Raw genomic sequence first — 25890 nt, 5'->3', positions numbered from 1 at the left:
ATTGCCCACAGGCCACAAGGACTAGAGAGCGCCTCCAACCAAGAGAGTAAGGTGATACTTACATAAGTTGACTGAAATACTTGGAGGTGAATATCACACAAATGTCATAATTAGCCTGGTTGTTTAAAAATGCTGCTAACAGCCAACTGCTGGTAAGAAGTGAGGAAGAGAAGTTAATACCATAAAGGCGGGAAGAATAAACTAATTGAAAATAAGTGCGTATGAGTAAAGAGGAGAAGGATCAAGTGCTTAAAAAAAAACAGGATACGTGAAGGAAGGAAAACCTCACGATTAAGAGTACAGGTGTTTTGTCACAGTCATTGCACTAGAGGGCAGCATCGCATTATAATGAGGGAATTTACCGGTATGTGTTTTTATAAATCAGCTGTAGAGATGGGATCACTTCATTATGGCTCTGCTGAGGGTAAACTTTGATTCAGCAGTGAGTAACCAAAGACCAGACTGATCACTGCTGTCACTGTATTCACTCCACATGGGAAAAAACGAACTTGCATTGCATTCATGAATATTTCATTGACTTTAATCTCATTTAATGTTAAATAATTTAATAGCTACTATTCATCCAATCATAATGTTTTAAATAGTTTAACACATGTGCAATTAAATGGCAGTTAAGCAGGATAGGATATGTCCTTCAGCTTCTTAGGCTTTATTCATGAAATGAAAGGAAACTGTAACTCAACTATCATCGCCTTGTTCAGATTTTCTTGCTTAATGTCGTGGATATATAAATAAAAAAAGCTACATCATATTAAAAAGTGCATATTATTTTTTTAGGATAGAAGAAATGTAATTGTAAAATATAGATTTGTTTTAATATTGTAGGATGTTTGCCCTATCAGTCTGCTTTTTCCATTTCAGCAGTGGTAAGGGACTGTTCATTATTTATGAGAGGGGAGTGGGTTGCAAAATGGGGAGGCACTTCAGATAGTTTTTTGGGGGGAATGGGGGAGGCTATGTTTTTTGATTTGGCTTAGGATAGGGCCATTCATTCATTTTTAAATTGTTGTTTTTAGGGATGGAGCGTTATACTGGTGTCATAGTATACCATGCTATGAAAATTGACATTTATCATATAGTCTACATTTTCTCATAGGCCTTTACAATAATTAAAAAGAGATGCAATGGGACGGAGAATCTGATCTTCATTTTAGTTTTCTTCAAAAGGGAGACTGTTTACAAATACTTACATTTATGTTTTATTTTATAGGAAATGTATTTGTAGCTCCAGGGAGGGTCATGCTATTAAAAAAAGCCACCAGTCACCTCCTGCTCTTGTAAATAAAATTTAGTCTCTAAGTAACAAAAATAAAAAATAGCTGCATCAAAGCTTAAAATACTGTGCAGATCATGTTTCAGGGCAGTGGTTCCCAACTGGTCTGGCTACGGGGTCAAGATTTCTTCTTAGTCATGAGTTCAAGGTCCATACCTAAGATACCACATGTTCAATTTATTTTACAAAATGTAAACAACACATTGACTTAGAACACAATTGAATAAATACAATGCAAGAATAAGGTTATTTTATTTATTATTATTACTTAATTTTTTTTTTTTTACTAAATTTGTAAATGAGAAGTACTGCAATGAAAAAAGTGGATATTATTGCTTCGCAGAGGCACTACATGTTAACAGGTCAACTAATACCAAGAGCAGGGCAATAAAATGGTACCTCTACTAGGAAAAAAAACAGGTTATAGCCTAAAAAATGCCCTTAACAAAGTCGTTTGGTCTGTACTTCAAAATAAAGTGTGGTTTCTACAAAGTTGACTCATTCACGAGTCACCCGCGGACCATTCAGAATGGACGCGGGACCCACTTTTGGACCAGGACCCACCAGTTGGGAACCACTGTTTAAGGGTAAAATAAATGTCATTTGTAATTGAAGAGATGGTGGTATTGTGTTGATATTAGAGGATGTTCGCCCTTTGCGTCTACTATTTTAACTTCAACACTGGCAATACATTTTGGTTAGAAATATGTGGACGCTAATGCTAAGCTGAACACAATATAGCTATACTTGGACTGTATAGCATAGCCGCTTTGTTTCCACACAGTAGAGGCGTGTGTGTGTGTGTGTGTGTGTGTGTGTGTGTGTGTGTGTGTGTGTGTGTGTGTGTGTGTGTGTGTGTGTGTGTGTGTGTGTTGCTGACCATGGTGCTGATCTGGACCCGCACTGCAAACAGCAGCTGCTATGAATTTCATGCATACTGTCGATTTCCTTTTCCCACATTAGCATGTTTTCGGTGAATCTGCAGCTAGGAGGTAGGGCGGGAAAACAAAAAACAAACAAACAAAACGACAAGATACCTGTTAGTTAGTGATTATTTCACCGCATTTAACGCTGTTATGTTTGAATATTCGCGCTTTCTCGCTTGTATTAATAAGGTCTGCCGGTGACGTCGAAGATAAAGACCCCGCTGCTGTATCTCGGCTACACGACTTGGCTTCTCCCTGTTTCCCCGCCACACCGTCCCCAGTTGCTCCAGCCCACCGATGCTGCTGCTGACACACACACACTCCTCCTCCGGGCGGTGAGCGGGGCTTGAGCACAGGGGCTTGAGCACAGGGGTTTGAGTGACACATGCTGCGGTAGTCGTCCCCGCTGTATGGCCGTGGATTAGCTATATATGCTAATATCGATAGGAGAGAGGAGCCAGCGGAGGCTTCCCGAGTCTGAACAGGCTCCTTTGCAGCCATGGCTGAAGGTGGAGAAGGAGAGGATGAGATCCAGTTCCTCAGAACTGTAAGTACATTTCCTACCGCTTGTGCTTGAAGCGCCGCTCTGGTGACTGTGGAAATATGTGGTGCTCTTTTTCATGGTACCTTGCGTGTGGGATTATTACTGTCGATTGCCTGTCACTTGGCTTTCCTCCCAGATGTTATAGTACCCTATAGCCTAAGATAACCCTCTGCCTTCTTGCAGATGTTAGAGGCGGTGATAGTGCTCTATTGTTTTGCGCATCGCTCACTGACAGCTATTGTCTTTTCTGCAGTCTCTGTCTCCAGAAGTTGACAGCACTAATGTCCCATGTCAAACTTATATATACACCTTGTCTCACCATAGTCGTAATTGTCTACAATTTGACAGGTTGACAGCACCAACACTGTGATTTAACTTAGTCTTAAAATAACTCACATTTTTATAAGCTTGTTCTTGTATCATTTAAATCTTGCTGATTGAAAAATGGACTTCTGAACCAGTGTGCATACTATATTATGATGTATTCAAAGCCTGGCAGTGTAGGCTGCCTGTCCAGACAGTCACCCCAGGGTTCCTGTGCAGCAGCAAAGGTCTATGCAAATGAAATGAGGACAACATTTTGTCATAAATACAGTGTTGGTGCACTGTTGCAAGGTTACTAATGCTGTCTTACTTGTTGGACATAAAGCCGGTGTGGACAGACTCTATTATATTCTCAAAAAAAACCCATTGTTTAGTATCAAAGAGGCTCAATTTGCTCTTCTTGGCTTAACTACACAGTGAAAATATTATTAAAAATGCATTTCTTAAGCAGAAAATGGGCGTTTAAGATTGGAAATGCCCAGCAGTGTTGGTACAGAGAGGAAAGGTTTCCACTGTTGACAAAGATAGATGATGGCACGATCTGCTCATTTATGGTAAAATGCATTGAGAGGCATATCATGTCTGAAAATACACACTCGTCTGGGACAGATGAAAGAGCAGAGTGCTGGAGGTCTTCCAGAAAGACCCCGAGACAGTAGGAGGTGTTTGGTTGCACATATCACTGTTACTGCTGCTTGTGGTTTCCCTTTATTAAGCTGCTCATAGATGCACAACCTGCTGTAGCTACTTTGAGGTAAACAAAATTGGGATGTTCTTTTTTTTTAATGTAAACCGCTCATTTTCTTTTTTTTTTGTTGGAACTTTGCCATTAGTGTCCAAGTTTTAAAACACATTTTACAAGGCTATGCCTGTTGGTAATCTCTTTGGCAAAAAGGCAAGGCAAAGAAAATGTATTTATATGGCACACTTCATACCCAAAGGCAACCCTAAATGCTTTACAGATGAATCAAGTTAAAGATCATTGTATCTTAATCACAAAGCATGCCCTAAATGGCTGTACAAATAGTAATTTACAAAATATGACATACCTCTGTCCTTGGACCTTTACAGCGGATAAGGTAAAACATTTCCCTTGGTAGAAACCTCAGAAAGAGCAACTGAGGAGGGGTCCTTCTTCCAGGATAGATAGACTCCTAGTAATCAACTGTATTTCACTTAATTAATAACAGTGTCAGTGTGCCAACATAGATGTAAGCATACACAATTCAGCTGCATAACACTAACATTTAAGTATCAGATACAGCAAGTGATTGATTCCTGTTGTTTTGGCACTGAAATGTGTACCTACACACACAAGAATGGCAGTGATCTTTAAAACGTCTTTTCCTTTCACTGAGAAAAAGCAGCTACCTCCTCCTAATTTGTCCCGCAGCCCCCCCAACCTTTTAACCACAGCACATAGAGGTCACCACATCAGCATGGCTGCCACTCCAAAAAAGAGCTGACATTTCAGCTGCACTTCTCCTTTTTTGTGGGCCTGAACTTAAATGCCAAACCAATCCACAATCAGGACTTATTTTAAACAAGCGTCATGAGACTTGTGGATTTAATTGTTTCTGCTCGCTTGGCTGTTTTTGGTCCCATTTGCTGGATTCACAGGGAGCATTTTTCCATAGATGTAACCCAGGGAAAATAATTGGGATGTCATTGACTAAAGGAAACGGCTGTTGCTTTAAAAAAAAAAGGGCTTAGCAGCAGCTTGTTGCATCCCTCCACACAGGGAAGCAGCTGACAGGCTGGATGGTGTTGGGATGGGGGCGCAGTGAGCAAGCTTGGTGTTCATGAGTGTAAAAGCGTGTGTGTGTGTGTGTGTGTGTGTGTGTGCGCGCGTGTGTGTTGAATGCAAATGCGGAGCTGTAGCTGTGTGGTGCAGTCAGGCTGCACCAGACGTGCCACAGCAGAGCACAGTGCAGAAATTATTCATCAGTCCCAGCAAGGCACAGCTGAACTGCTCAGTGTAGAGGAACAGAACAGATACACACACGAGTATGTGCATGCACACACATACAGACATACATTTGTACACACTACATGAATGACTAAGCCCAGTCATGCAGAAGCAAATGCTCAGTTGGATGCACATATGCTTGTTCAAAAACATACATGCACACACGCACTTGTTCCAAAGTTGCTTTTACATCAGTGGCGCTAAGTGGCGGACAGTCTGTGAGGATATGTAGTGGCTGTACATTTCTTGCCGGCATCCAAATGTTACTTGTTATTGGAGTCAAGGAGCTTGATAAAGCAGTTCACAAACTGCCTTTTCTCCAACAGCACAAAGTAATTTCCCTGGAGTGGTAGCAGAAATTACCCCTGCCGGACTGCTGCCTATAAAGCCAACTCAGTGGGAGGAAAGGAGGAGAGGGAAAAAGCGAGGGGATCTCAGCCATGGGTAATTTGATGTTACAGGAAGAGGAACAGTGCTGATTGTGAGCCAGGAGAGTCAGAGCAAAGCTTCCCCCAAACTACTGTTTAATGTCGGAGGGGGCAAAGGGGCCACGCCGACACTTTAATAAGGCTGAATATGCTACAGGAACTTTATCCGTCCTTTTTGGAAATTGGATATGTCCTCAGATGCGCAAACTCTAGCAGCACTGGTTTCATTATAAGCACTATAGTGAATAAAATATCAGCTTATGGTTACATAGCTCAGGCTGCTCATTATGTGAGAGGAGTTTTTTAAATGAATTGCTTGCCTACTGTGCGTTGTGTCATTAGAGCAGACAGAGAGGAGAAGAAGAGGAGGGTATCCTAAAAAACTTTAGGTTTTGTCTCACTCTACTTTTTATGTGTGTTTAAACTTGTATAACTATTCTGACAGATGGTCACTTATTAATAAATCCCACAAACTCAAAAAACCTACACCTGACTCTAATCCCCCAGTAACTACAGGGCTCATTTTGAACCTGCCCATCCTGTCAAACTGGAGAGAGTCCAAATCCCATCTTGACTGCAATGACCTCTAAGAGCTTCTTCAGTTTGGTTTCTGCTCAAATCTGAGATGAGTCTGACCCAAGTTGTAAATTACTTATTCTTACCCTTGGATTCTGGTTTTATCAGCATCCTTATCCTTCTTGACCTCAGTGCTGCTTTTAACACCATTAACCATTTCATGCTCATCATTTACATGATTCAAATCCATCCTTGGTATAAATGGCACTGCCCTGTCCTGGTTTCAGTCCAACTCTCCAACAAGCATCTATTTATCCTAATCAACAACTGCAAATTGACCATAGTTTCTGTTACCTGCGGTCTTCCCCAGGGTTCTGTGCTTGGCCCCCTTCTTTTCATCCTATACATGCTACTACTTGGACAGATCTTTCTCCGCTGTGGCCTCCAGTTTCACTATTATGCCGATGATACTCATATCTATCTGTCCTCCAAGACCATTGGTGCTGTGACTCACTCCACTCCTACCACCTGCCTATTAGACATTAAAATAAATATAAATTTTTCCAGTTACTTGCAGTTTTTTTTTTTTTTTTTTCAGTTTATGAGACATTTCGTGTGAAGTTGCTCATTGCCCCCCTGTTTTCAAAAGAAATCAAACGAATTTTCTCAGGTTCAAGAGGCTTAAATGCTTGTAAAAGGCGACTAAACCCAGCACAAGATGTCGATCCAGGTGTTAAAGGGTTAATTTTTTGCTTAGACTTAAATACTTGTTTGTTTGTTATCCAAAAGAATGGAAAGCATTTTTGGGAACTCTTAAAAGCTAGAAGTCTGGTGTATTACTATCATTAAAAACATGGCACAGCACGGGGTGAGACCATCAATGCACAGGCACACGCGCTTAGCCTCTCCGTTGCGAGAATCCCTGCCAGGCGAATATCAGAATCTGGTGATCTATTAGCAGTTCGAGTGGGAGTAGCAACTTTGAAAAGGCCAGACTAGGGCTGTGACTAATGCACTGTGGCAGCACTTGGCTTGTTTATGTGAAGGCACCGGTCTCACTTTGCATCCAGGCGACAACTGTCGATGTGGCAAAACAGAAGTAATGCATGGAGCCAAACTGGCAGACCGAAACATTAACCACATCAGCGGAAAAAAAATAAGACCGTAAAGCAGTAAAGTGTTAATTTTGGCAATGCAAGGTGCCCCTGACATCAGTGCCAGAGCTTTTTGCTTCCTTACACACTTATGTCTGTGTGAATTCCCTGTTGGGTGTCACTTCCTTGTTCTTTTGTTGCTGTTGCTCTGTTTTGCTCTTCACTTTGTGATATATCGTGGCTTTGCATGATATTGGTTTGCTACTATGTGTGTTCTGTGCTGTATATTTTTGTGGAGGATGTTGCCCCCAGTTTGACATGGTGATGTGAGAAATCCTTTGAGGGTGGAGGCTTTGTCTAATGACTCCATGCTGACCCATAGACATCCAAAGGTGCCCTTGATCTGCAGAGTGCAGTGAGAGATACACTGTTCTTACAATAAAACTGTACAGAAGTATCTTAAGTTAGGCACAAATTTCCAAGGTTATTGCCTGACCTTCCTCCTCCCACTGAAAAAAGTATTCAGTTTTCCCATGTGTCCTACATCTATGCTGACACTCGCTGATTTTAGAGCTACAAGTACGCCCGACTTGCTTCATATTTGGCTCCTCCTGTTACTCTGTCACTTGCCCCATGTATAATTACTAGAGATCACCATGAAATTATTCCCACTGATGGGAATTCAGTTCAGCACATCATCGCATTCTACTTGACACTAAGGAGGGGAGCTTTAATGTTATTATGATGAGGTCTGCTGTCATTTCATGGTTGAATTAAAAAAAGTAATAGCTCAGTTTCATTAGCAAGCGAAAGGCTTTTTGAGCATAATGGTGCAGATTTGAGTGCAGAGATTCATTCCGAAATAACTTTGTAAAGAAGAGATTTCATGAAACCGAGAAAATATCCTCCTTTCATGCAAATTGTCGCAGGGAATGCCGTCTTGCCTGGTATTTTTGCCATATGTCTTTAGCAGCTGTTGTGTGTTTTCTGAGATGCAGAAAAATGATGCTGCATGGAAATACTTTCCTTATTGCTATATAATATATTCATTTGTGAGCAAGTGTGGAATGGAATTGATTTATAGTGGTTCTTTTCATAGATAAGCTGCCTTTATATATTCTCAGAATGCAACATTATATCATGTATAAGGCATGGTATTGATCAAATGCAGTCTTTTTCTGCAATGCACACATATATACTTCCATATCCTTACTGCAGTATTGATTTCCCTCATATCTCCCATTTAAATCACCTGAGACTCATTCAAAAAACTCAACTTGCAGAAAAGTAAGTTGGTGTAAGGTTCAATGTGGAAGTGTTGTTCAGCAGCAGGCTGTTTCTCTGTGTTGCGTGATGAAGATGGACAGATAAGATAGGCCTGTGATGTAGAGGGAATTAAGCCAGCAGGCCTGCCCAGAGACAACCCAGTGTAAAGCTGCTGTAATGAGCTATTGATCGTGCCACCAAATGAAGAAATTTCCTCAGTAATGTCAGTGGCATGCAGTAAGCAGGCCTGATTGATCTGGCGTTCCAGGGCATGAATATTTAATAAGGCAGTGTAGGAAGCTTCCTTGCAAAGAAGACCCTTTTGTTCTTTTCTTTTTGGTTGTAGACCTCCAACATAATGACCATTTATGTGTCTGCAACCACAGAAGCTTTGATATGGCAGTACTGACTAAAATACATCCATGCATAGAGTATATTAGTTATTTGACCCAAGACAAAGTTCTTTGGTATGGAAATAAATGTGCAAATTACGAACAAAACAAGCAACCAATGATAGTTTAACTCAGAGGTGGTCTATCTGAATATCAAAAATGCTTATTTTTCTTCTTACTTATGGAGAAATTTATCAATCTAGATTATTTGTTGTGAGTTGCTGAGTGTTGGAGATACCGGAGATTTCTGCCTTCTTTTGAATTTAATTGAACAAGAGTTTGTGGTGCTCAAAGCGCCAAAAAAATACATTGGAAAAAGTTAACAGAAATCAGAAATCATGACTTGGTTAAAGATAACCCTCAGACCTTGTTGTTAGCAGTTTTATGTTGGAACTATTCTCTTTATACTGAACTGCATCCACCAACTGTATCTAATATGTAACTGTGTGTTGAGCACCACAAGCCGGGTACTATCTAGTTCCATTATATTCAAGAAAAGGCAGACATCTCTGCACTCGGCAACTCACAAAGCAATCTAAATCAATAAATAGCTCGACTAATATGCGTTTTTTATTTTAGGGTGAACTGTCCCTTTAAATTCTCCACTTAAGTATGTGGGAGAACTTCATCACATACAAATTGTGCTTCTACACACATCAACGTGCTTAAAGTTTTCTCATGTAGCCACATCCAAATTGTTTAATTATTAAAAGATATTAAACATTAACCAGTAAAATATTACACCTCCACTTTGCAAAGCATCAGTGATGATTAGTGTCAAGCCACTTTTGGGAAAGATGTGAATGGGTTCATGCCTCAACACTATAATGTGTATATCTAGTTAGACCCTGAATGGAAACAATAAGCAGATTTACTGAAGTAAATGATATCAACACTTCATATCTGCCTGCCTGTTATCATAAAGTTTAAGTTTAAAACAAAACATTTGATTTGTAATTAATGTAATTTCACTACTTTACAAACTTCCACGAAAGTTTAAAAATGACACGTTTACATTTGATAAAGAATGGCATTCAGTGCATTAACATGTCTGTTCAAATGTGCTAAATGTTTTTTCACATTCAGATAAATAATTATTTGATTCCCTTTTCTGTAGAACAAGCTAATTGTTATTCACAAGAGAGACAAAATAGCTATTGTACCCCGACCAATCCTTCCCTGGCACAGTTCACTTTAATCACAGGCAAAATGATTTTTCTCCCTTATCTTTACAAATAGCGCTGATGTTGATGAGTCATAGCCCTTTTGGTTCTCGGTAACTTCTTTTGTGCTTCAGCCACCTCGTGATATCCACGGCTGGCCACCAACAACAATGCAGTGTAATTAATCCTGCAAGCTCCACTGACAGAAAACATGCAAACAGAACATTGTTGCACACCACTGCTGTGACTTTCAAACATTGCTGCTCATTTTGTGGACAATAAAGGATACGTAAGTGAGTTGTTTTGGTCTGTGTAATGTCACATTACCCAAATTAAAGTTTGAAACATTTGTTGAGCGCAATATCTACGCTGAATGTATTCTGCGGTACATTAGCACGGCCGCTGCGTGATTCAGAGATTTGGTGTTGTTGTTTGTTTGCCATCTTGTTTTCATTTTAACCCAAATATTACCATACGGCCACGTGTGCGCTTGCCACATAGGCTCCACCAGCAGCAGCCACTGTTAGCTTGTTGTTAGCTGCTGCCTCCTCCATAACTAGCAGGGCCATCTCTGCATCTCTGCCTCTCTTTGCCATTGCCTCTTGGCAGTTAATGCTGGCTCACACATACAAGGCTGTATTTCTGAATATGCTGCACTCCAAAAGGCTGTGGCTATCCATTAGTCACTGGCTGTAGAAAATATGTGCCCTCCACAAATTTGTAATGGTGTGCTCTGCACAAATTTATAAATCACAGTTATAAAATCAGTGTCTACGAGCAGTTAAGTGCAGGTGCATTCATAAAACCTAGAACTGCATTGGCTGTTGTTTTAGTTTTAGTGTCGAAATGTGTAGTAATAGATATGGTTCACCTGTATGATGTAATGGCATCCTCTGATTAAACTACCGCTTAAATCTGTTGTAGATTAGCACAAAGACTGGAAACAATGGGAAATAGCTAGCATCAGTCCCACCCAAAAAAGAAAAATTTAAAAATACACAAGTTGGTAGGTGGGCCTCTTTTTACCTAAATACAGAAGCAGGCTTACTGTTTTCCCTTTTCTTCCAGCCTTTTATTGCCTACAAATGGACCTTGTCAACTTGTGGTTAGGACATTTGGAAGTTGTGTACACGATAAGTCGTGCAAACAGCGCTGCTAGGGAGGGGCATCTGAAAGCCTTAAGGCTAACAGTTTTGCAAGCTTTTGAAAAGGTTACATAGAGCAAGAAATGTGAAGGCATAATTATTGAGGAAAAAAAGAGGCCTTTGGGAATATCAACAATTTCTTCAGATGTTTTGTAAAATTATAAAAAACTACAAAACATTAAACCTTTCTTAACCCTTTGGACCCTTGGCAAATTGGCTAAATTTTTTCCAAAAAATGGGAGGGAGACAATGAGCATCTTAACAAGACATCGCCCAAAAATGAATAAAAAGTGACATTACTTTTCTTGTGCTGCTTTCAGACGCCTTACATAGTGTTTAAACCTTTGAACCCTGAGCACATTTGTTTCAAAAAGATAGAAAAAAGGCAATGTACACCATTTAGAAAATATTTTTTAAAAATACTATAGGTAAAAAAAATTCTGGGGGAAAAAGAAAATGCTCAAGAGAAATATCTAGGGAACAAGAAAATGTAAGGGATAAATGCACAGGGGAAAAAAAGCTGAGGAAAAAAATATATTTAAAATGATGATAATTAAATTTTTAAAATTTTGTAACAAAATGATTATGTTCTACGCACTTTCCCACAGTCTTTTTTAATTTAATTTAATTTAATTTAATTTATTTATTTATTTGTTTTTTCACAAATTTCAGGTTATTTTCATGTATTTTTTGAACAGAGAATTATCATTATATAATTTCTTTAGAACATACCATCTTAACTGACAGCGAATGCTGTTCAACTTAAACATTTTAGGATTTCCTCACCTTCAAAAGCCCTGTTACCACAGTAACAATGTCAGTGTATCAAACATTTTACCCTGACTAAAAATCATTAAAACGCTCACTATTTTCTGGCCGGGCTTGTGGATCATTCTCCTCCCACATAAAGCAGTTCTGGTGTCTGCCGTAATTATGTCCAATGCTGTCTCCCCACTGTGCCCCTAATAGGCCATTTAGAGGAGTGTTTACTGCTGCAATCTGCTGCTGTTGAGGCTCACTGTGTAGGAGAAACTTAAGTTTACTGAGTTTTTAAGCAAACCTTAACAGTCTTCTGAATATGTTATCCATATGCTGTAGTAGGCAAGGTACTGCCAGTGCCACCAGTGCATGTTACAACTAAGCATCTTATTGACTCGACTTGGTGTGTGTGGTTGAGTAATTTGCAGGATCTTCACACATAGGTGCATCCAGCACTACAGCAATTGCTGTGTTGAGAAAATCCAGCGATTGTCCCCTTCCGGGCGAGTGCCAAAGTCTTGGGCTTTTCATCTGATATTGACAACGGTGGCGTTTCCCACCTCATAAAAGATTCATACCTCTTTAACAACCTCTGCGTTGCACCACGCCAGCACAGACAAGGAGATATTACCCTCTTTATTGGGTCTTGTTGCTGCAGAGTCAACGATGTGTGTTATAAAGAAATGCACTATCCTGCCTTGCCAGCGTGCAGGGTTCAAAATGCACGAAGAGCGAGCATACTCATAACAACACACATTCAACCCACGTTGCCCTCATCAGTGCCCAACATGTTTGCACTTTTCGAGAGTATATCCTGCTAGCATGGCAGCAGCTTTTTGAAGCTTAGATCTGAGTTTAGCGCTGCAGGTGAGGGAAAGCATAGAGACAGTGTAGCATTTTTTTTATTCCCCCACTGAGTTGAGTTTCGCTGCAGCACTGCTCAGTTTTTTTCCTCAGCCCCCGGTAGCACTCCCTCCCAGCTTACAGAAGTGTTTCTGTGGCAGTATAGCTGAGGAGCTGACACTTCAAAAGTACCTCACCAAGCTCTTAATGGCCTCTTCCTGAAGTATATGACAAATCAGAGTGCTGCGGGTTGATATTTGATGCAGTAAAAATTACCCTACAAGAGGCTGTCTTCTGACTCTGAGCCCGGATCAGGGGAGATGTCTGTTTTTTCAGCTGCGTTTTCCCCTGACATGTTGCTCAGGGTGATATGTCCCTAAATTTGTCACTGACTCTGACTATTTTAGCACTCTCTCGTTCTATCTGCCTTCTCCTGTGTGATCCTTTTCTCTGAGCCTCAGCTGTGCTTTAGCTATGACGCCACAACCCCTCACCTGGGCATCGTCACTAGTCCACGAACAAATAGAGTTTGACACGGCAGTCTCTCAGCTGTAGTTCAATCTCAGCTCTCCTCTGTGCAAGCATGTGGATGAGTGCTCCGAAGAATTTTAGTCGGGTCAGGCCTTAAAGGACAATGGATATTTTTATCCCTGAGAAGCTGACACTGCGATCACTGTTATAGGGAATAGGTGTAATACTGTCACGCTGTCCAGGTCGCTGCAGAACATAATTTCTAACATTTTTTTTCTGCTGTCTGTGAACAGATAATCTAGTTAGAATAGAAAACTGTATCTATCTTTGCAACAGTGAAGTGCTGAGGGCAATCTTCCCTTTAGAGCTTTTGAATATAATCTATATGTTGATTGGATCACCTCTCCATTGCCATGGCCTAAATGTGAACATGCTTGCACTTGATAAGTCTGTTTAAAGGTCTAGTGTGTAGGATTTAGTGGCATCAAGGGGTTAGGTTGCAGAACGAAAAACTTGTCCCGTGTGCAAATCGTGTAGGAGAACTACATTTGAACATGAATGTTCCCATCCAGAGCCAGAGGTTTGTCTGTTCTGGGCTACTGTAGAAACGAGGTTGAGGACTACATGGAAGAGGACCTGCTGTGTCTATTAATATAAAAGGCTCATTTTAGGGTAATGAAAACATAAAAATTCTTACATTAAGATGATTTTAAAGATATATAATTTAAATTTATAAAAGAAATTATAATTTTGTATCTATTTACTTCTTTGTCTCCCATTTTTGAGACTCAGTTCAGTGCAAATGTATTGGAGAGAATGATTCCAGGTTAGATTATTAAGACAGGGTGATTTGTATGAGACAGAAAGATACTCTCCTAAACTGTCAAACCTCTGCCTATTTGTCATCTTATGTTCAGCTATTCAAATGTTGCCACGATAAGCCTGACAGCAAAGCTGGATTTAAAAAATGGCAACGTAGGAGCATAAAGAAAAAGAAGAGGTTGCAGGAATACAGAACATCTACAGCGTCTGGAGTTATATAGTCATACATGCTAAACTAATCTAACTGTCTCTTGGCTCCAACTTAAGTCTTAGTAGACTCTTAGCAAAAAAGCCAATAAGCCTTTTTCCCAAAATGTCAAACTATTTCTTTAAAAGACTGACAGGTATATACTGAACTACTGTAGTTTGATATACAGCAAACAACATGACATCCTTTCCTTGTGGACTAAGCGCAGGCTGTGGCATTGCTAAAACACCTGCAATCACTGCTCTCTTTGATATTCTAGGTCACATATACAGTGCTTCCACTCTCTTGACCCGAAAGTAAAATGTAATTTCCATCTCCACACCACTTCAGCCTCTCTCTAGCGTCACGCAGTTGAAATTGTGAGTCAGGTTTCTCTTCCCCTGGACGCGGGATGGTTACAAATGCACCTGTTAGTGCTGCTCTCCCTTCGGACCTCCAGGAAGGCTCTTCCTCTAAAAATACAACACGTTGCTTGTCAGAAAGTAGAAGCAGCCTATTTTCCCTTCTCTGTGTTGTGCCACAAAAAGTCTCAATTCCCCCGGTAACTGCGGCTACTTTGTGGAGAGGAAGCAAAAGGGAGAGGGAGGTAGTTTGTTCCTTTTGTTTCCCTGGTGCAAGTCCCAGCTGTAGCACCGTCACATATTGCCCCTGAGCATCCCCGACGCCATCATGCAGTCAGAGTAAATATGCAATAGAAGCCCAATCTTCTTCCATAGTCACTGCCTCATGTCAAAGCACGTAAAAACATTACAGAGATGTTTCATCGACAAGTTTTTGTTCAGTAGTATGGACAGTGGAAGCCTAAAGCTAGGAAGTGATGAAAATGCTTACTTAGCCTTTCACATTAAAACCACCGCCAGGGAGGAAAAGCACTGCTGCAAGGTGCAATGAAACACTTTAGAGCCCCCCTCTCTGCTCCTTCGGTACTGAAGCATGCAGACAGGCTTAATGCCTCTAGACCTGGGAGGGGTTTGATCTGCCTGCGGGGCTCACTTACGAACGCTTGTTTTATAAACTTTCTCCTCACATGACCTGTAGCAGCCCTCATTTTTAATGCACAAATACTGTAACTTTTACGTAATGTCTCTTCCCTCTGATATACTGAACATCGCGACGCCAACAGCAGCTACAAACCATCCGTGCCATTTAAGATGTAGCCATTTTTCACCCGGAGCTATTTGGCTCACAGTGATCGCCATACTCGTCCAATCTCCGAGATGGATTGCCTCTGTCCATATGGTTGCTGCTGTTCACAGCTGTATAGTGTGAGTGTATGGTGATTGTGTAATTAGATTGCCTACAGTGATTAGGCAGTCCAGGTCTGAAGTGTAATATGCGCCAAATGACTGTTACACACAAACGACCTGAGTGGATCAAATATGGATGGGACTATTGAACCGACACAGATTAGATTATTTTGCAGGGCCTTTGTTGGTATTTTCTCGTTTATTTATTCCTAGAAAGTTAGGTGTGCGGCAATAGACTTTTCAGCCAATTATTTACCTTAAACCAAGCTGGAATTGAGAGATAAAATAGTAGTTTAGCTATTTTTCAGGCTGCTTAAATCTGTGGAGAGAGATAGGACTGCTTCAGGAGCTTTAGCTGATTTGGGTGTGTAAAGTCTTTATGGCTGTGCAAATGAGATGCACAGTACTGTGCAAAAGTCTTAGGCCCTATACTGTATATAAAAGTCTATATATAGAGAGAGAGATAGTTATTTTAAGTCAGTTTATTAAAATATAAACAAAGAGTACAGAGAACATGGACAATGAATTAAAACACCAAAAATGTCAGAACAAAATTCTTCAGACTGAAGTCAATATTTTGTGTGAAACATGGAATCATACAACCGTAACAAAAGGTAGCTTAAATAATCAATATTGAGCTTTGGACATGTCTTGAATGCAACCTGGTGTAAATACACCAGAAGATTAGTATGTAAATCTCATATTGTCTGCAAAAAAGAGGTCAACACAAACTAAGTGGAAATGGAGGTCACACTAAATACTTAAAACTTTAGCCTGGAGTTGTTTTATTCTGAAATATCTGTGTTTTTAATACTGTATTCATATTCCCTGTGTGTTCTTATTGGGCGTGTAACGATACATTTTAACAATGATACGATGTGTGTTACGATACATGGTTGGCGATACGATACAAGAACGATATGTGCTCACGTAGAGCGATACAATATGATACGATTCAATGAATAGAAATCGGTCACAGTGACAAGAAAACCAAAAATGGAGGAAAAGAAAATGCCTGTTACTATGCAGTGGTAGTGGAGGTAAAACACTTGAAAAGCATGATACATTGATCTTCACAAACATTCAGTGCAAGGCCTTTATTCAGTATGCAAATGTGGACAAAAAACCCCTCAGCTGACCTGGTATTTCCCTGCCATAGTCTGCCATTATCTGAAGCAACACTGCTGGTTGCTGATGCAATACGAAAGCCCAGAACTTCAGCGACTGAGAGAATGAACCGGAGTAACGGTTACAATTACTTACCATTATAAATGTAAAAAAAACATCCACATAACAATGTTTGACATTCTAAATACAAGGCTCAAATTCTCAGTATCAGTACAATTGATTTATGCCCTAAAAATGATTTTAGATAGATACAAGTCAGACTAGAAAGACGACTTGCTGTTTTCCCATCAACTCAGTATGATTGCAGGAATATCAGTAGATGCATTGACACAATGGATGTATTGTTACATCCCTAGTTCTTGTTGTATCTTAGTAAAGAGACTACTGAGAAATAAATATGTGTGATCATTATAACCTTGCTAAAATAACAAAGTTTAAGGTGGCATAAGACTTTTGCATAGTACTGCTTAAACAAACTTTCATGACCTGATATTTGCAGATTCTGAGTTTGGATCTACAGGTAGAGCACACTGCGTACAAAGGGGAAATGTGTTTAATGATTCTTGCAGCTGTATCCATACTAGTGCAGTCCACAATGCAGCTGCGTGCATTTTGTGCCAGCGAGCGGCCACTGACTCCGTTCAATAACAAGCTGTAAAGCTGTCATCCTCAGCACCCTTAGCAGAGCCTTTAAAGGAGGCTGAAATTTTAGCGCATGTCGAGATTAATTTATGTTGTTACTCTGGCCTGTGGGTTTTAATGATGTGTATGTTTGTGTGCGTGAGTTCCTTTTCGCTCTCTATGGCTCTGTTTGCCTTTTTTTCCTCTGTCTCTATCGCTCTCTCTGTCTGCGCTCTGGGGGCAGTGTGTTCAGCTGTGTGCCTCAAGATGAGCATTAGCGCTCCCATTTACACGGCGTCATGAGTCATGAGAACAAAGCTTCGCTCCTCTAGTCCAAGATTTCTTTTTTTTTCTCCTGCTCTTTCTGTCTCTGCTGGTGTCACACCACAGTGTGAGAGAGCATTAAGCTACAAGTCTATGAATCAATCCAACAGTAAGCCAGCATAAAGCAGGTGTAAACTCCACCAGAATATTCTAGAACAAACCATTCTTGTCTACAATGCTTCATCTGATACTGGACGACCATTATATGGAAAAAAGGAAATATCCTGCTACAATTACTGTCAAGTTCAAGTGTTGGTGCAAATAAAGCAAGCGTGATTTGAACCTCATTAACAAATACAGCATGAGGGACCAGCTATTGATAAATCCATTTCTAAGTTTGTAACGTCCTTCCTCAGTTCTTAGTAACTTTTCAAACAAGTGGTTCTTGAAATCATGTTGCACCATTAAAATTTAAGAAACGTCTTAGCTTGTAAATACTTAACCCAGCTAGCAGGGAATGTTCCCACAACATTGGCTGGTGCAGATCTAGAATTTCTTAATTAGGGAGAAAGAGTAGACATGGATTCGGCCCCTTTTTGTGGATTTTTTTTTCTTACTAAGGCCATTCATGTTTCAAGTCAGCCACTGCAGCCCCTCTGTGGCGAGATCATGAGAAAAACCCAGATTTTGAAACTGCTGTACTCTGGGTTTTTCCTGGTTTTAGTCACTGGCTCCGTTCGTTTTGGAGTGGAAGAGACCTCTGCAGATAACTCTGCTAATTGAACATCAGGTTCAGAAATAAAGTGAGCACACATTAGCAGGTGTTGGGTTAGCAAATTGTCTGTGACGTGCAGAACAGCAAAGGCGAAACACTGATGTGTAACATGAAACAGCCTCATTCAGTTTTTTTTTTTTTTTAACTGGTTTTAATCATCTGCTCTGTTTGTTTTAGAGATGAAGAGACCTCTGTGGGTAATTTGGCTCCTGGTAAAAATCCCCTTTGCATTGCACACTGAAGCAATTCCAACCAGGAAAAGTTTCAGCTGGTTGTCATCTGCAGCACCTTGCAATCAAAAATGATCCTGTGTAAACAGGAAGACACTGTACCATTAAAAGCAGTAGCATAACCACCAAAAATTAGGTTTAGAAGGCCAAAGTGATATTTTAATTTCAAGTGCAAGTCCTTTATGAATGCAGGCAGCATAGTGTGTACTGCAGGAGTCGGTTCTAACATCATCTTTCATCCTACACTCTATGATTGTTATACTGTAGGAAAAGATGGCAAGAAAGAGATATAGTATGCACCTCACACTTACTGTATTTAATTACTTATGCAGATATTTTTAATCTGATTACTGGAGCTGATAGCAAAATTAAGCCACGTTGATTTAAGCATGAGTGACAAATACAGTTTGACCTGCTAACTCCTTTTGCATTTTGATGATTCAGAGGTAGTTGATGCCAGTCTTAAAGGGAATAAAAATGTACTCTACACAATGTTACATCATGTTTAACATGTTTAATCTACACCTAACATGACCAGGATGCATTAACAGATGGTTAGGTCAATAATTCTCCTGTGTTTTAATAGTGCGTCATTATAGACTGCAGTCCTCTCCTCTCCTGTTACTGCTTTCTAATAGCCCAGGAAACACCTGGTCTTTTTCTGTACGTCCTCTGTGTGAGTAGGTGTGAGAGGAGAAAGACAAGGCAGGAGTGAAAGCTTGTAGGGGGTGCAACCACTGCCCAGCTGCATTTTGTTCTGCAGTGCCCGACCAGCTGTATCAATCTGTCCAGAACAAAGTCTCTGCATGTGAGCCAGCCTCTGTACAGTGTTGACTGGCAGCAGGCCCCTGGTGATGATGGAGACTTATTAGCCAGTACACTGTAGAGCGGTGTCACATGGGGACAAAGGCAAGTGGAGGCAAGTGCTGTGGTCTGCTGTGTGTGTGTGGTGCATTGGATTTGCTTGCAGGATCTTTTCCATCACTCTCCGTGCTCCTTTCCCTCTTTCCTCTCCCCTCCTCTCCTCGGCTCTCACCTGCGCTGCCATACCCTTCAACCTCCTCCCAGAGGGCCGCTCGGTGCCACTTTCGGATCAGTTTGCTGTTGATTTTTTGGCATGGGATCAAGCCAAGAAAGACAGAACAAATCTGACCTCAAAGAGCGAGGCGGGGAGTGGAGAGCTGCTACAGCTGCAGGAGTGGAGTGGAGTCTGGATTTTATCACCACAAGCCTTTACTTTGATGGGGCGTACTTAGCAATGGCAATTTCTTCTTAACAGGAGGTGTAATTGCCTTTTCTTTATGAACTCCTTATATTTACAAACCCTCTTGTCTCAATGCTTTTTTGAGAGACTCAGGCTTGCAGACGATTGGTAGTTTGGGCTGATGCTGTTTTTATGCCTCTGTGCTGGCCACAGTTGCAGCCAGAGGCATTTTGTTTTCAGGTTTTACCACCATCTCAAGAATGCCTTGAGGGAATTTCTTTGAATTTGGCAAAAAGGTCCTCTTGGACTATCGATGGACTGTAGTGGTCATAGAGTTTCCTAATATTTGGCACAAACGTTTACTCGTACCCAACGACGAACTGATTAGGATTTTGTAGTGATAGGTCAAGGTCACTGTGACATCTTCTGTCTCATTCCTGTGATCGTGATATTTCAGAAACACCTTGAGGGAATTTCTTCAAATTTGACACAAATGTCCACTGAGACTTTGCAGTGAACAGATTAGAATTGGTGGTTGAAGGCTAAAGTCACTGTGATCCTACGTCTGTCTCATTCTGGCCAATGCGATATCTCAAGAAGGCCTTGAGGGAGTTCCCTCAAATTTGGCACAAAATGATTTGGATTTGGTTGTCTAAAGTTAAAGGTTGAAGTCACTGTGACCTCACAAAACATGCTTTTGGCCGTAACTCAAGAATTCATACACTTATAATGACAAAATTTCACACAAATGTCAATAGGATATCATGATGAAGTGATTTTGTATCTAAAAGGCTAAACGTCAACTTCACTGTAACATCAAATTGTTCTGCAAAAACACTTTTCTGACCATTGTTCAATGGCATATCTCAGAAACAGAAGGGGAGACATTTCAATTGGCGTCATTCATGTTGGATTAGTTACATGTTGAAACTGTGCTGATTGTATAGATCTGCTGTGTGTCTGAGAGGGGGAAGATGTATGTGAAGCATCCATGATTTCACAGACATGGATGTAAACTGTAGGTGCACAGAGGCATACAACCGGGAGACAGTAATTATTTAGCTTTATGTGCAAGCTTTATTTAACACATTTTATGGATGTGACAGAACACGTTGTTGACATGGATGAATTTCTTGTGGCACTGCCGGGTGTCAAGGCATATTAGAAGCCAAAATCTGTTTCATGAATTCAAACAGGAGGCACATTAATGATGACACTTCTTGTCATGTTGCTTCTGTCCTGTGGGAGTTCTAACACTGTACACCCAAAGTCCTTATTATGCATTGTTTATTTTCTCTGCAGCATTGATGCTTTAAACTTGAGGTCAAATATCTCACATGAAAGCAGATAAAGGATGTTAATGGCATGAGTATAGAGTGCTGGGTGCAACATAGTGCAAGTAGTGGTAATAAAAGCCTTATGGGAGGCATTAGAGCAACACATGAAATAGCAGAGCAATTCAGTTGGCATCACACCCAAACTCATAGAGCTCAAAAACAGGAAGACTCTTGTTTTTCTGCAGAGAGGTACTTCGCTCTTTTCCTCTGTTGCTCCTGCTTGTTTGTGTCTGTAAGATATTTTGTGACTCCGGCTTTACAGTAGTTATTGTAGCGCCTACAGGATGTACTTGAGAATACATTGCCAAAGCACTGCAGCCCTGCGCAGTGCACGATAAGGTGGTGAGAGTCTTTCTCCATGAGCGTGATGCCATGCACTGCACTGCACTACCTGCTGAAAATGCTTTCGACATCTCTTCAAACCAAAAGGCTTAGATACTCCGGACTCCTCCTGAGAGCGTTTTGGTTCAGACCGCTTCTACTTATTCCAGCACTTAAGAGGAAGCCTTCACCAGAATAAGTACACTCCACAAACCCTGGACTTCTCATATTTGTTGTCTGTATCAAAAACTTTATGTGCATACAGAAAACCGAGCTGGGAAGGAAAGAAAAGACATACTCTTAAATAATTGCACATTTATAAGAGCCGAATGCCAGGATAATTTTTTCACAAGCAATAACAACCCATTACATACCTCTAAACTCTGTAATCACTCCTTACTGTCATCAATAATGATAATTTATTTAGAGACAGTATTGTCAGTGGATAAGTCCATACCAGCAGCTCTGCAAGGTCAGGCCTGTAGGGCAGCACTGGCAGGTTTACACCTTCAGGACTTTAGTGGTTTACAAGAGAAAGTGTCTCTCGTCTCAGCCTAAATTCATTGGCTGGTTGGCTCACCACTGAGACCTTTGGCATGCCTACCTGTCACTATGCAGAAATTTCACCAGGAGCGCATGATTGGATGAAACTGAGAAAATAAGCTGAGTTGTCATCACAGCCTGCTCATTGATATTCTCCAGCGTTACACAACTCACAGGAGTTTTACGCTTTTGTTGTTGTGTGCATGCACACACTCACACACATATACCCACATGTATACACGGTGGAGATGACAAATGCATGGATTTACACAGAACAAAGGAATAAGACTGAGGGAGTACTGTATGAGAAGGGGAGTATTATGATAGAGTGAAATTCAATCTCAAGGTGCCCTTGGAGACTCATCTCACTTCTTACATTATTAAAGGACAGCTGAATGAATTATTGTTTTCTTTAATCTACAGAGAGCTGATGCCCTGACGTCACGTGTGATGCTGGCCGTATCACTAGCTTCTCCAATTTAATTCAGTCTTACTGAGGATTTTTTAGTCAGTCTGAAACCACTGGATGTCCCTGGGATGAATTCTAATGAGTCTGGTGATTCGCTCTGAACGCCACCAGCAGGTTTGGTTTTCAGTGAAATATCTCAACAACTTATTTGTAGATTGCCATGAGATGTGGTACTCAAATTCATGGTCTCTACAGGATAAAATGTAATTATTTTGGTGACCCTCTCAATTTTCCTCTAGTGCCAATCTTATGTAAAACTTATGACCACAAACTAATGCATTCCCATCAGCTGCAGCTGTGCTTTGTGTTTAGAGTTATGTAGCAAATATTAGCATGCTAACATGCTAAGATGGTGTACAAGGTAAATATTATACATGACAAACATCAATGTGTTAGCATGGTAACGTTAGCTTAAAAGTCAAGTGTGTAGGATTCAGTGGCGTCTAGTTGTGCGGTTGTAGAACTGAAACTTCTCCAGTGTGCAAAGTATGTAGGAGAACTATCGTAGCCAACATGATAACACAAATACACAAATGGCCCTATCTAGAGCTATTGTTGGATTTGTCCATTCTGGGCTACTATAGAAACAACATGGCGGACTTCGTGGAAGAGGGCCCGCTTCATATGTAGATACAAATGGCTTTTTTTAGGTTAAAAAAAGCACAACAATTCTTATTATGAGGTAATTACAACCCCTACAGAGCCTCTTGTGTTTCAGTACTCTTTGCCTTGTTTCTGTCAAGACAAAGAAGTGAACCACACAACAAAGAGTTGAGAAAGCTTCTACTTTAAGTCATTTGCATATTATGAAAGATTTGAATTAGGTTTCTCTACCTTTGACAGAACCAGGAAGTCCCAGTTTCTCTTTGGCTCACTTTACAGCACTCTGATTCTATGTGACCTTTCTCACTGTTACAATAGAGATCTTTACAGTCGGCCAAAACGAGCACAATCCCCTAAAGTCTGATGTTTTCTCCAGGTTTTGTAAACTGACCCATCTCCAAACTGAGGAGAGCATCTCCTTCTCCTTCTGTTCTGACTGCCATCGCTTAGTGCTTCACTTTATGAATGATTGATAGCAGTGAGTGCCCCCTACTCCTCTGTAGCAGCCAGCTGCAGAGGGGGGTTGAATGAATAAGACGGAGAGAGGAAGAGAAAGAGAGAGAAAGACAACGTCAGAAACATAATTGTGCTCCAGTGCGGGGGTTACACGGGGGAAAAGGGCCAGTTGAGGGCCAGACATAGCCAGAGACATGGGAGATAGCCTCTCTGATCAAAGAGATGCTTGTGTGTGTGTGTGTGTGCGTGTGTGTGCGTGTGCGTGTGCGTGTGTGCGCGAGCATCTTGGCACCCAGACAGGCAGGAATGCAGTGTGTAGATCGATGCTGTCCTTATATTGCCCAAATCAGCCCCATACTCGCTCCCTCAACAAGGAGACTGATTGCATGTTCCATCCCAGCCAAGTGTTGATTTACCGTACAGAGCTATTCATTTCAATCTGCATCCGAGCTGAAGAACATTTTCATATTGATCCAAGACTGTTAGCATTATCAAAGTCAACAGTCCCATGAATGGCACAGTCAATTCCAGCAGTCAGTATTATCTTAATCATATTAGCCTCCTACGGTACAAAAGTATCCCTTACTTTATATTATATAATGACGGTCTGATGGCGACGTTGCCAAACGTTATGATTATGTAATTGCGCACTATTTTTTGAAAGTGATATTCATGAAAATATGAATACTGAAAATACTTGTTTGTTGTTTTGTATGAACTTATGTTTCTTTTAAAAGAAATTCTTCACATCAGAGCCAGAATAGTGTCTAAATCTGTTTCCCCATCAAATGGTGTTTCCCCTTATCTGAACCCAACCTTATCCCCAATGCCACCTTCACGTTATATGGAAATAATGGAAGAGATGGTTAACATCACCAAGACTATTCTAGAATTGTTCATGTGAGGATATAAGATAAAATATAAAATACTCAGATAGACAATATGACACCATATTTTAGTTCGCAGTCATCCATACAACTTCAAAGTTGTGTGAAATGATAGAACGCTATTTACCAGTTAAAAATGACTAGTGGCGCTGTGCGTGTTTTCACTCATTCACTCCACGGGCAGAAGACGGAGCAAGTCAACGTTATTTATGAAGTATATTTGTACAAAACAGGCACGGGCAGCGATGAATGAAACACACAGACAGATGGAGGGAGGGAGTTTTCTTCATTTTTTAGTAGGATAGTAGAATTGATCACAATAACTCCGATATAATCTCTAGAAACACATTATGTATGCAGAATCGGTAGGCAACAGGCTGAGATTTTGGTATTGAAAGTGATCTGGTGGTCCAAGTGATCGGGATGAGTGTGTATACCATCACTTGTATCTATTTAACCAACTACATTATCTGTACATCTGTGCTTGGAATTGATGGGGTTTATACTAGAAATGGGTGGGACTTAATTCCACATTGTTGTATTTATTATATATTACAAAACTATTTACAGAACAATCTCAAGATTAAGTTCCAGATCATTTTTTGATAACAAGAACAAGAAATTGAACACATTTACCCACATTTACGAGAACTTTCATTGACACATTTAACTCGAATGATCTTGTACTGGTACAGAGTATGTTATCTGCACTGGATACTCTTTTTGTCCAAGTATTTGGCTCAACCCAACCAAGAAGTGTTGACCAATCCCGTTTGAGTGTGCTTTAGTTGCATACAGCTAAACTAAAATGCATTCAACCCATTGGGTGTCATCTAAAGATGATTTAGCTTTTAATCGTCTTTCTTCAAAAATTCGTCCTCATGAATTTGCAGATATCTGTAAATAGAAAGTAACGAGGCTAAATTGTTGACTGATAGTCAGTGGGTTCTTGGTTTTTGTAAACAATGAACGGCACATGGAAGAGGAAGTCTGCGACTGGGTATCTGTTATATGGATATCTGCCAGCTACACCAGAACCTCTGAAATACTGTCCAGAGTCTAAATTTTCATCAGACCAATAGCCAATAGAAGAATCTAAGATTAAGCCCAATGACGCATAAGCATGTCACAACCCCAGCCAGCCATCCCTGCAATGACTAACCATAACATAATCTAAAACGGAACAGTCTGGTGCAGTGATAGGAAACACTGTTCTCAGGGGAAACAAACTCAAAAAAATACGACCTTCTCCAACGTCACCTCATCTTTCAGTGATGCTCTTTGCTGCTGTAGGCGGTCACGATGAAAAAACATCAGCACGCTACTCACTGATATCGCAAGGCAGACTTTTTTTATCACATCACAAATAACTGGTGTTATCATGAAGGACACAGATCTTTTCCTTCATAGACAAAGGCGCACAATGTGCTTTGAATTAGACTCTCTCTGTGGATCCCATCTGAGGCACACGTGAGCATCAACTGGAAAAGAAAAAATGTCATGCGTGCATTATGAGAGGCCTGAGGCTTGTCATATTGATTTTCATGCAGTGCTTCTAAACTCACAAATGTTAAAAACAAAGCTGTACGCACACATGCACTCAGCGACACACTCATGCAAGTCATCTTTATTTCTCTCTCG

At 40.6% G+C, this 25890-nt stretch overlaps 1 protein-coding gene across 9 annotated transcripts in view; it reads left to right on the top strand.

Moving 5' to 3' along the window:
• Positions 1-2241: 2241 nt before the first annotated feature.
• Positions 2242-25890, top strand: part of LOC121953328 (ryanodine receptor 3) — a 138139-nt gene continuing 114490 nt past the window's right edge. For 7 of the 9 annotated variants that reach the window (XM_088087646.1, XM_088087645.1, XM_088087644.1 and 4 more), the window contains exon 1: positions 2243-2767. In XM_088087646.1, coding sequence (XP_087943772.1) covers positions 2720-2767 — 48 coding nt within the window. In that variant the 5' untranslated portion in view covers positions 2243-2719. Of the gene's footprint in view, positions 2768-25890 lie in introns of all 9 variants that reach the window. The other 2 variants (XM_088087647.1, XM_088087643.1) reach the window with 1 other exon arrangement.

The sequence above is a fragment of the Plectropomus leopardus genome, chromosome 14, assembly GCF_026936395.1.
Source record: "Plectropomus leopardus strain MGB_pleo_1.0 chromosome 14, ASM2693639v1, whole genome shotgun sequence".
NCBI lineage: Eukaryota > Metazoa > Chordata > Actinopteri > Perciformes > Serranidae > Plectropomus > Plectropomus leopardus.
Note: the sequence above shows the minus strand (reverse complement) of the source record. Positions and strands in the feature narration are given on the sequence as shown.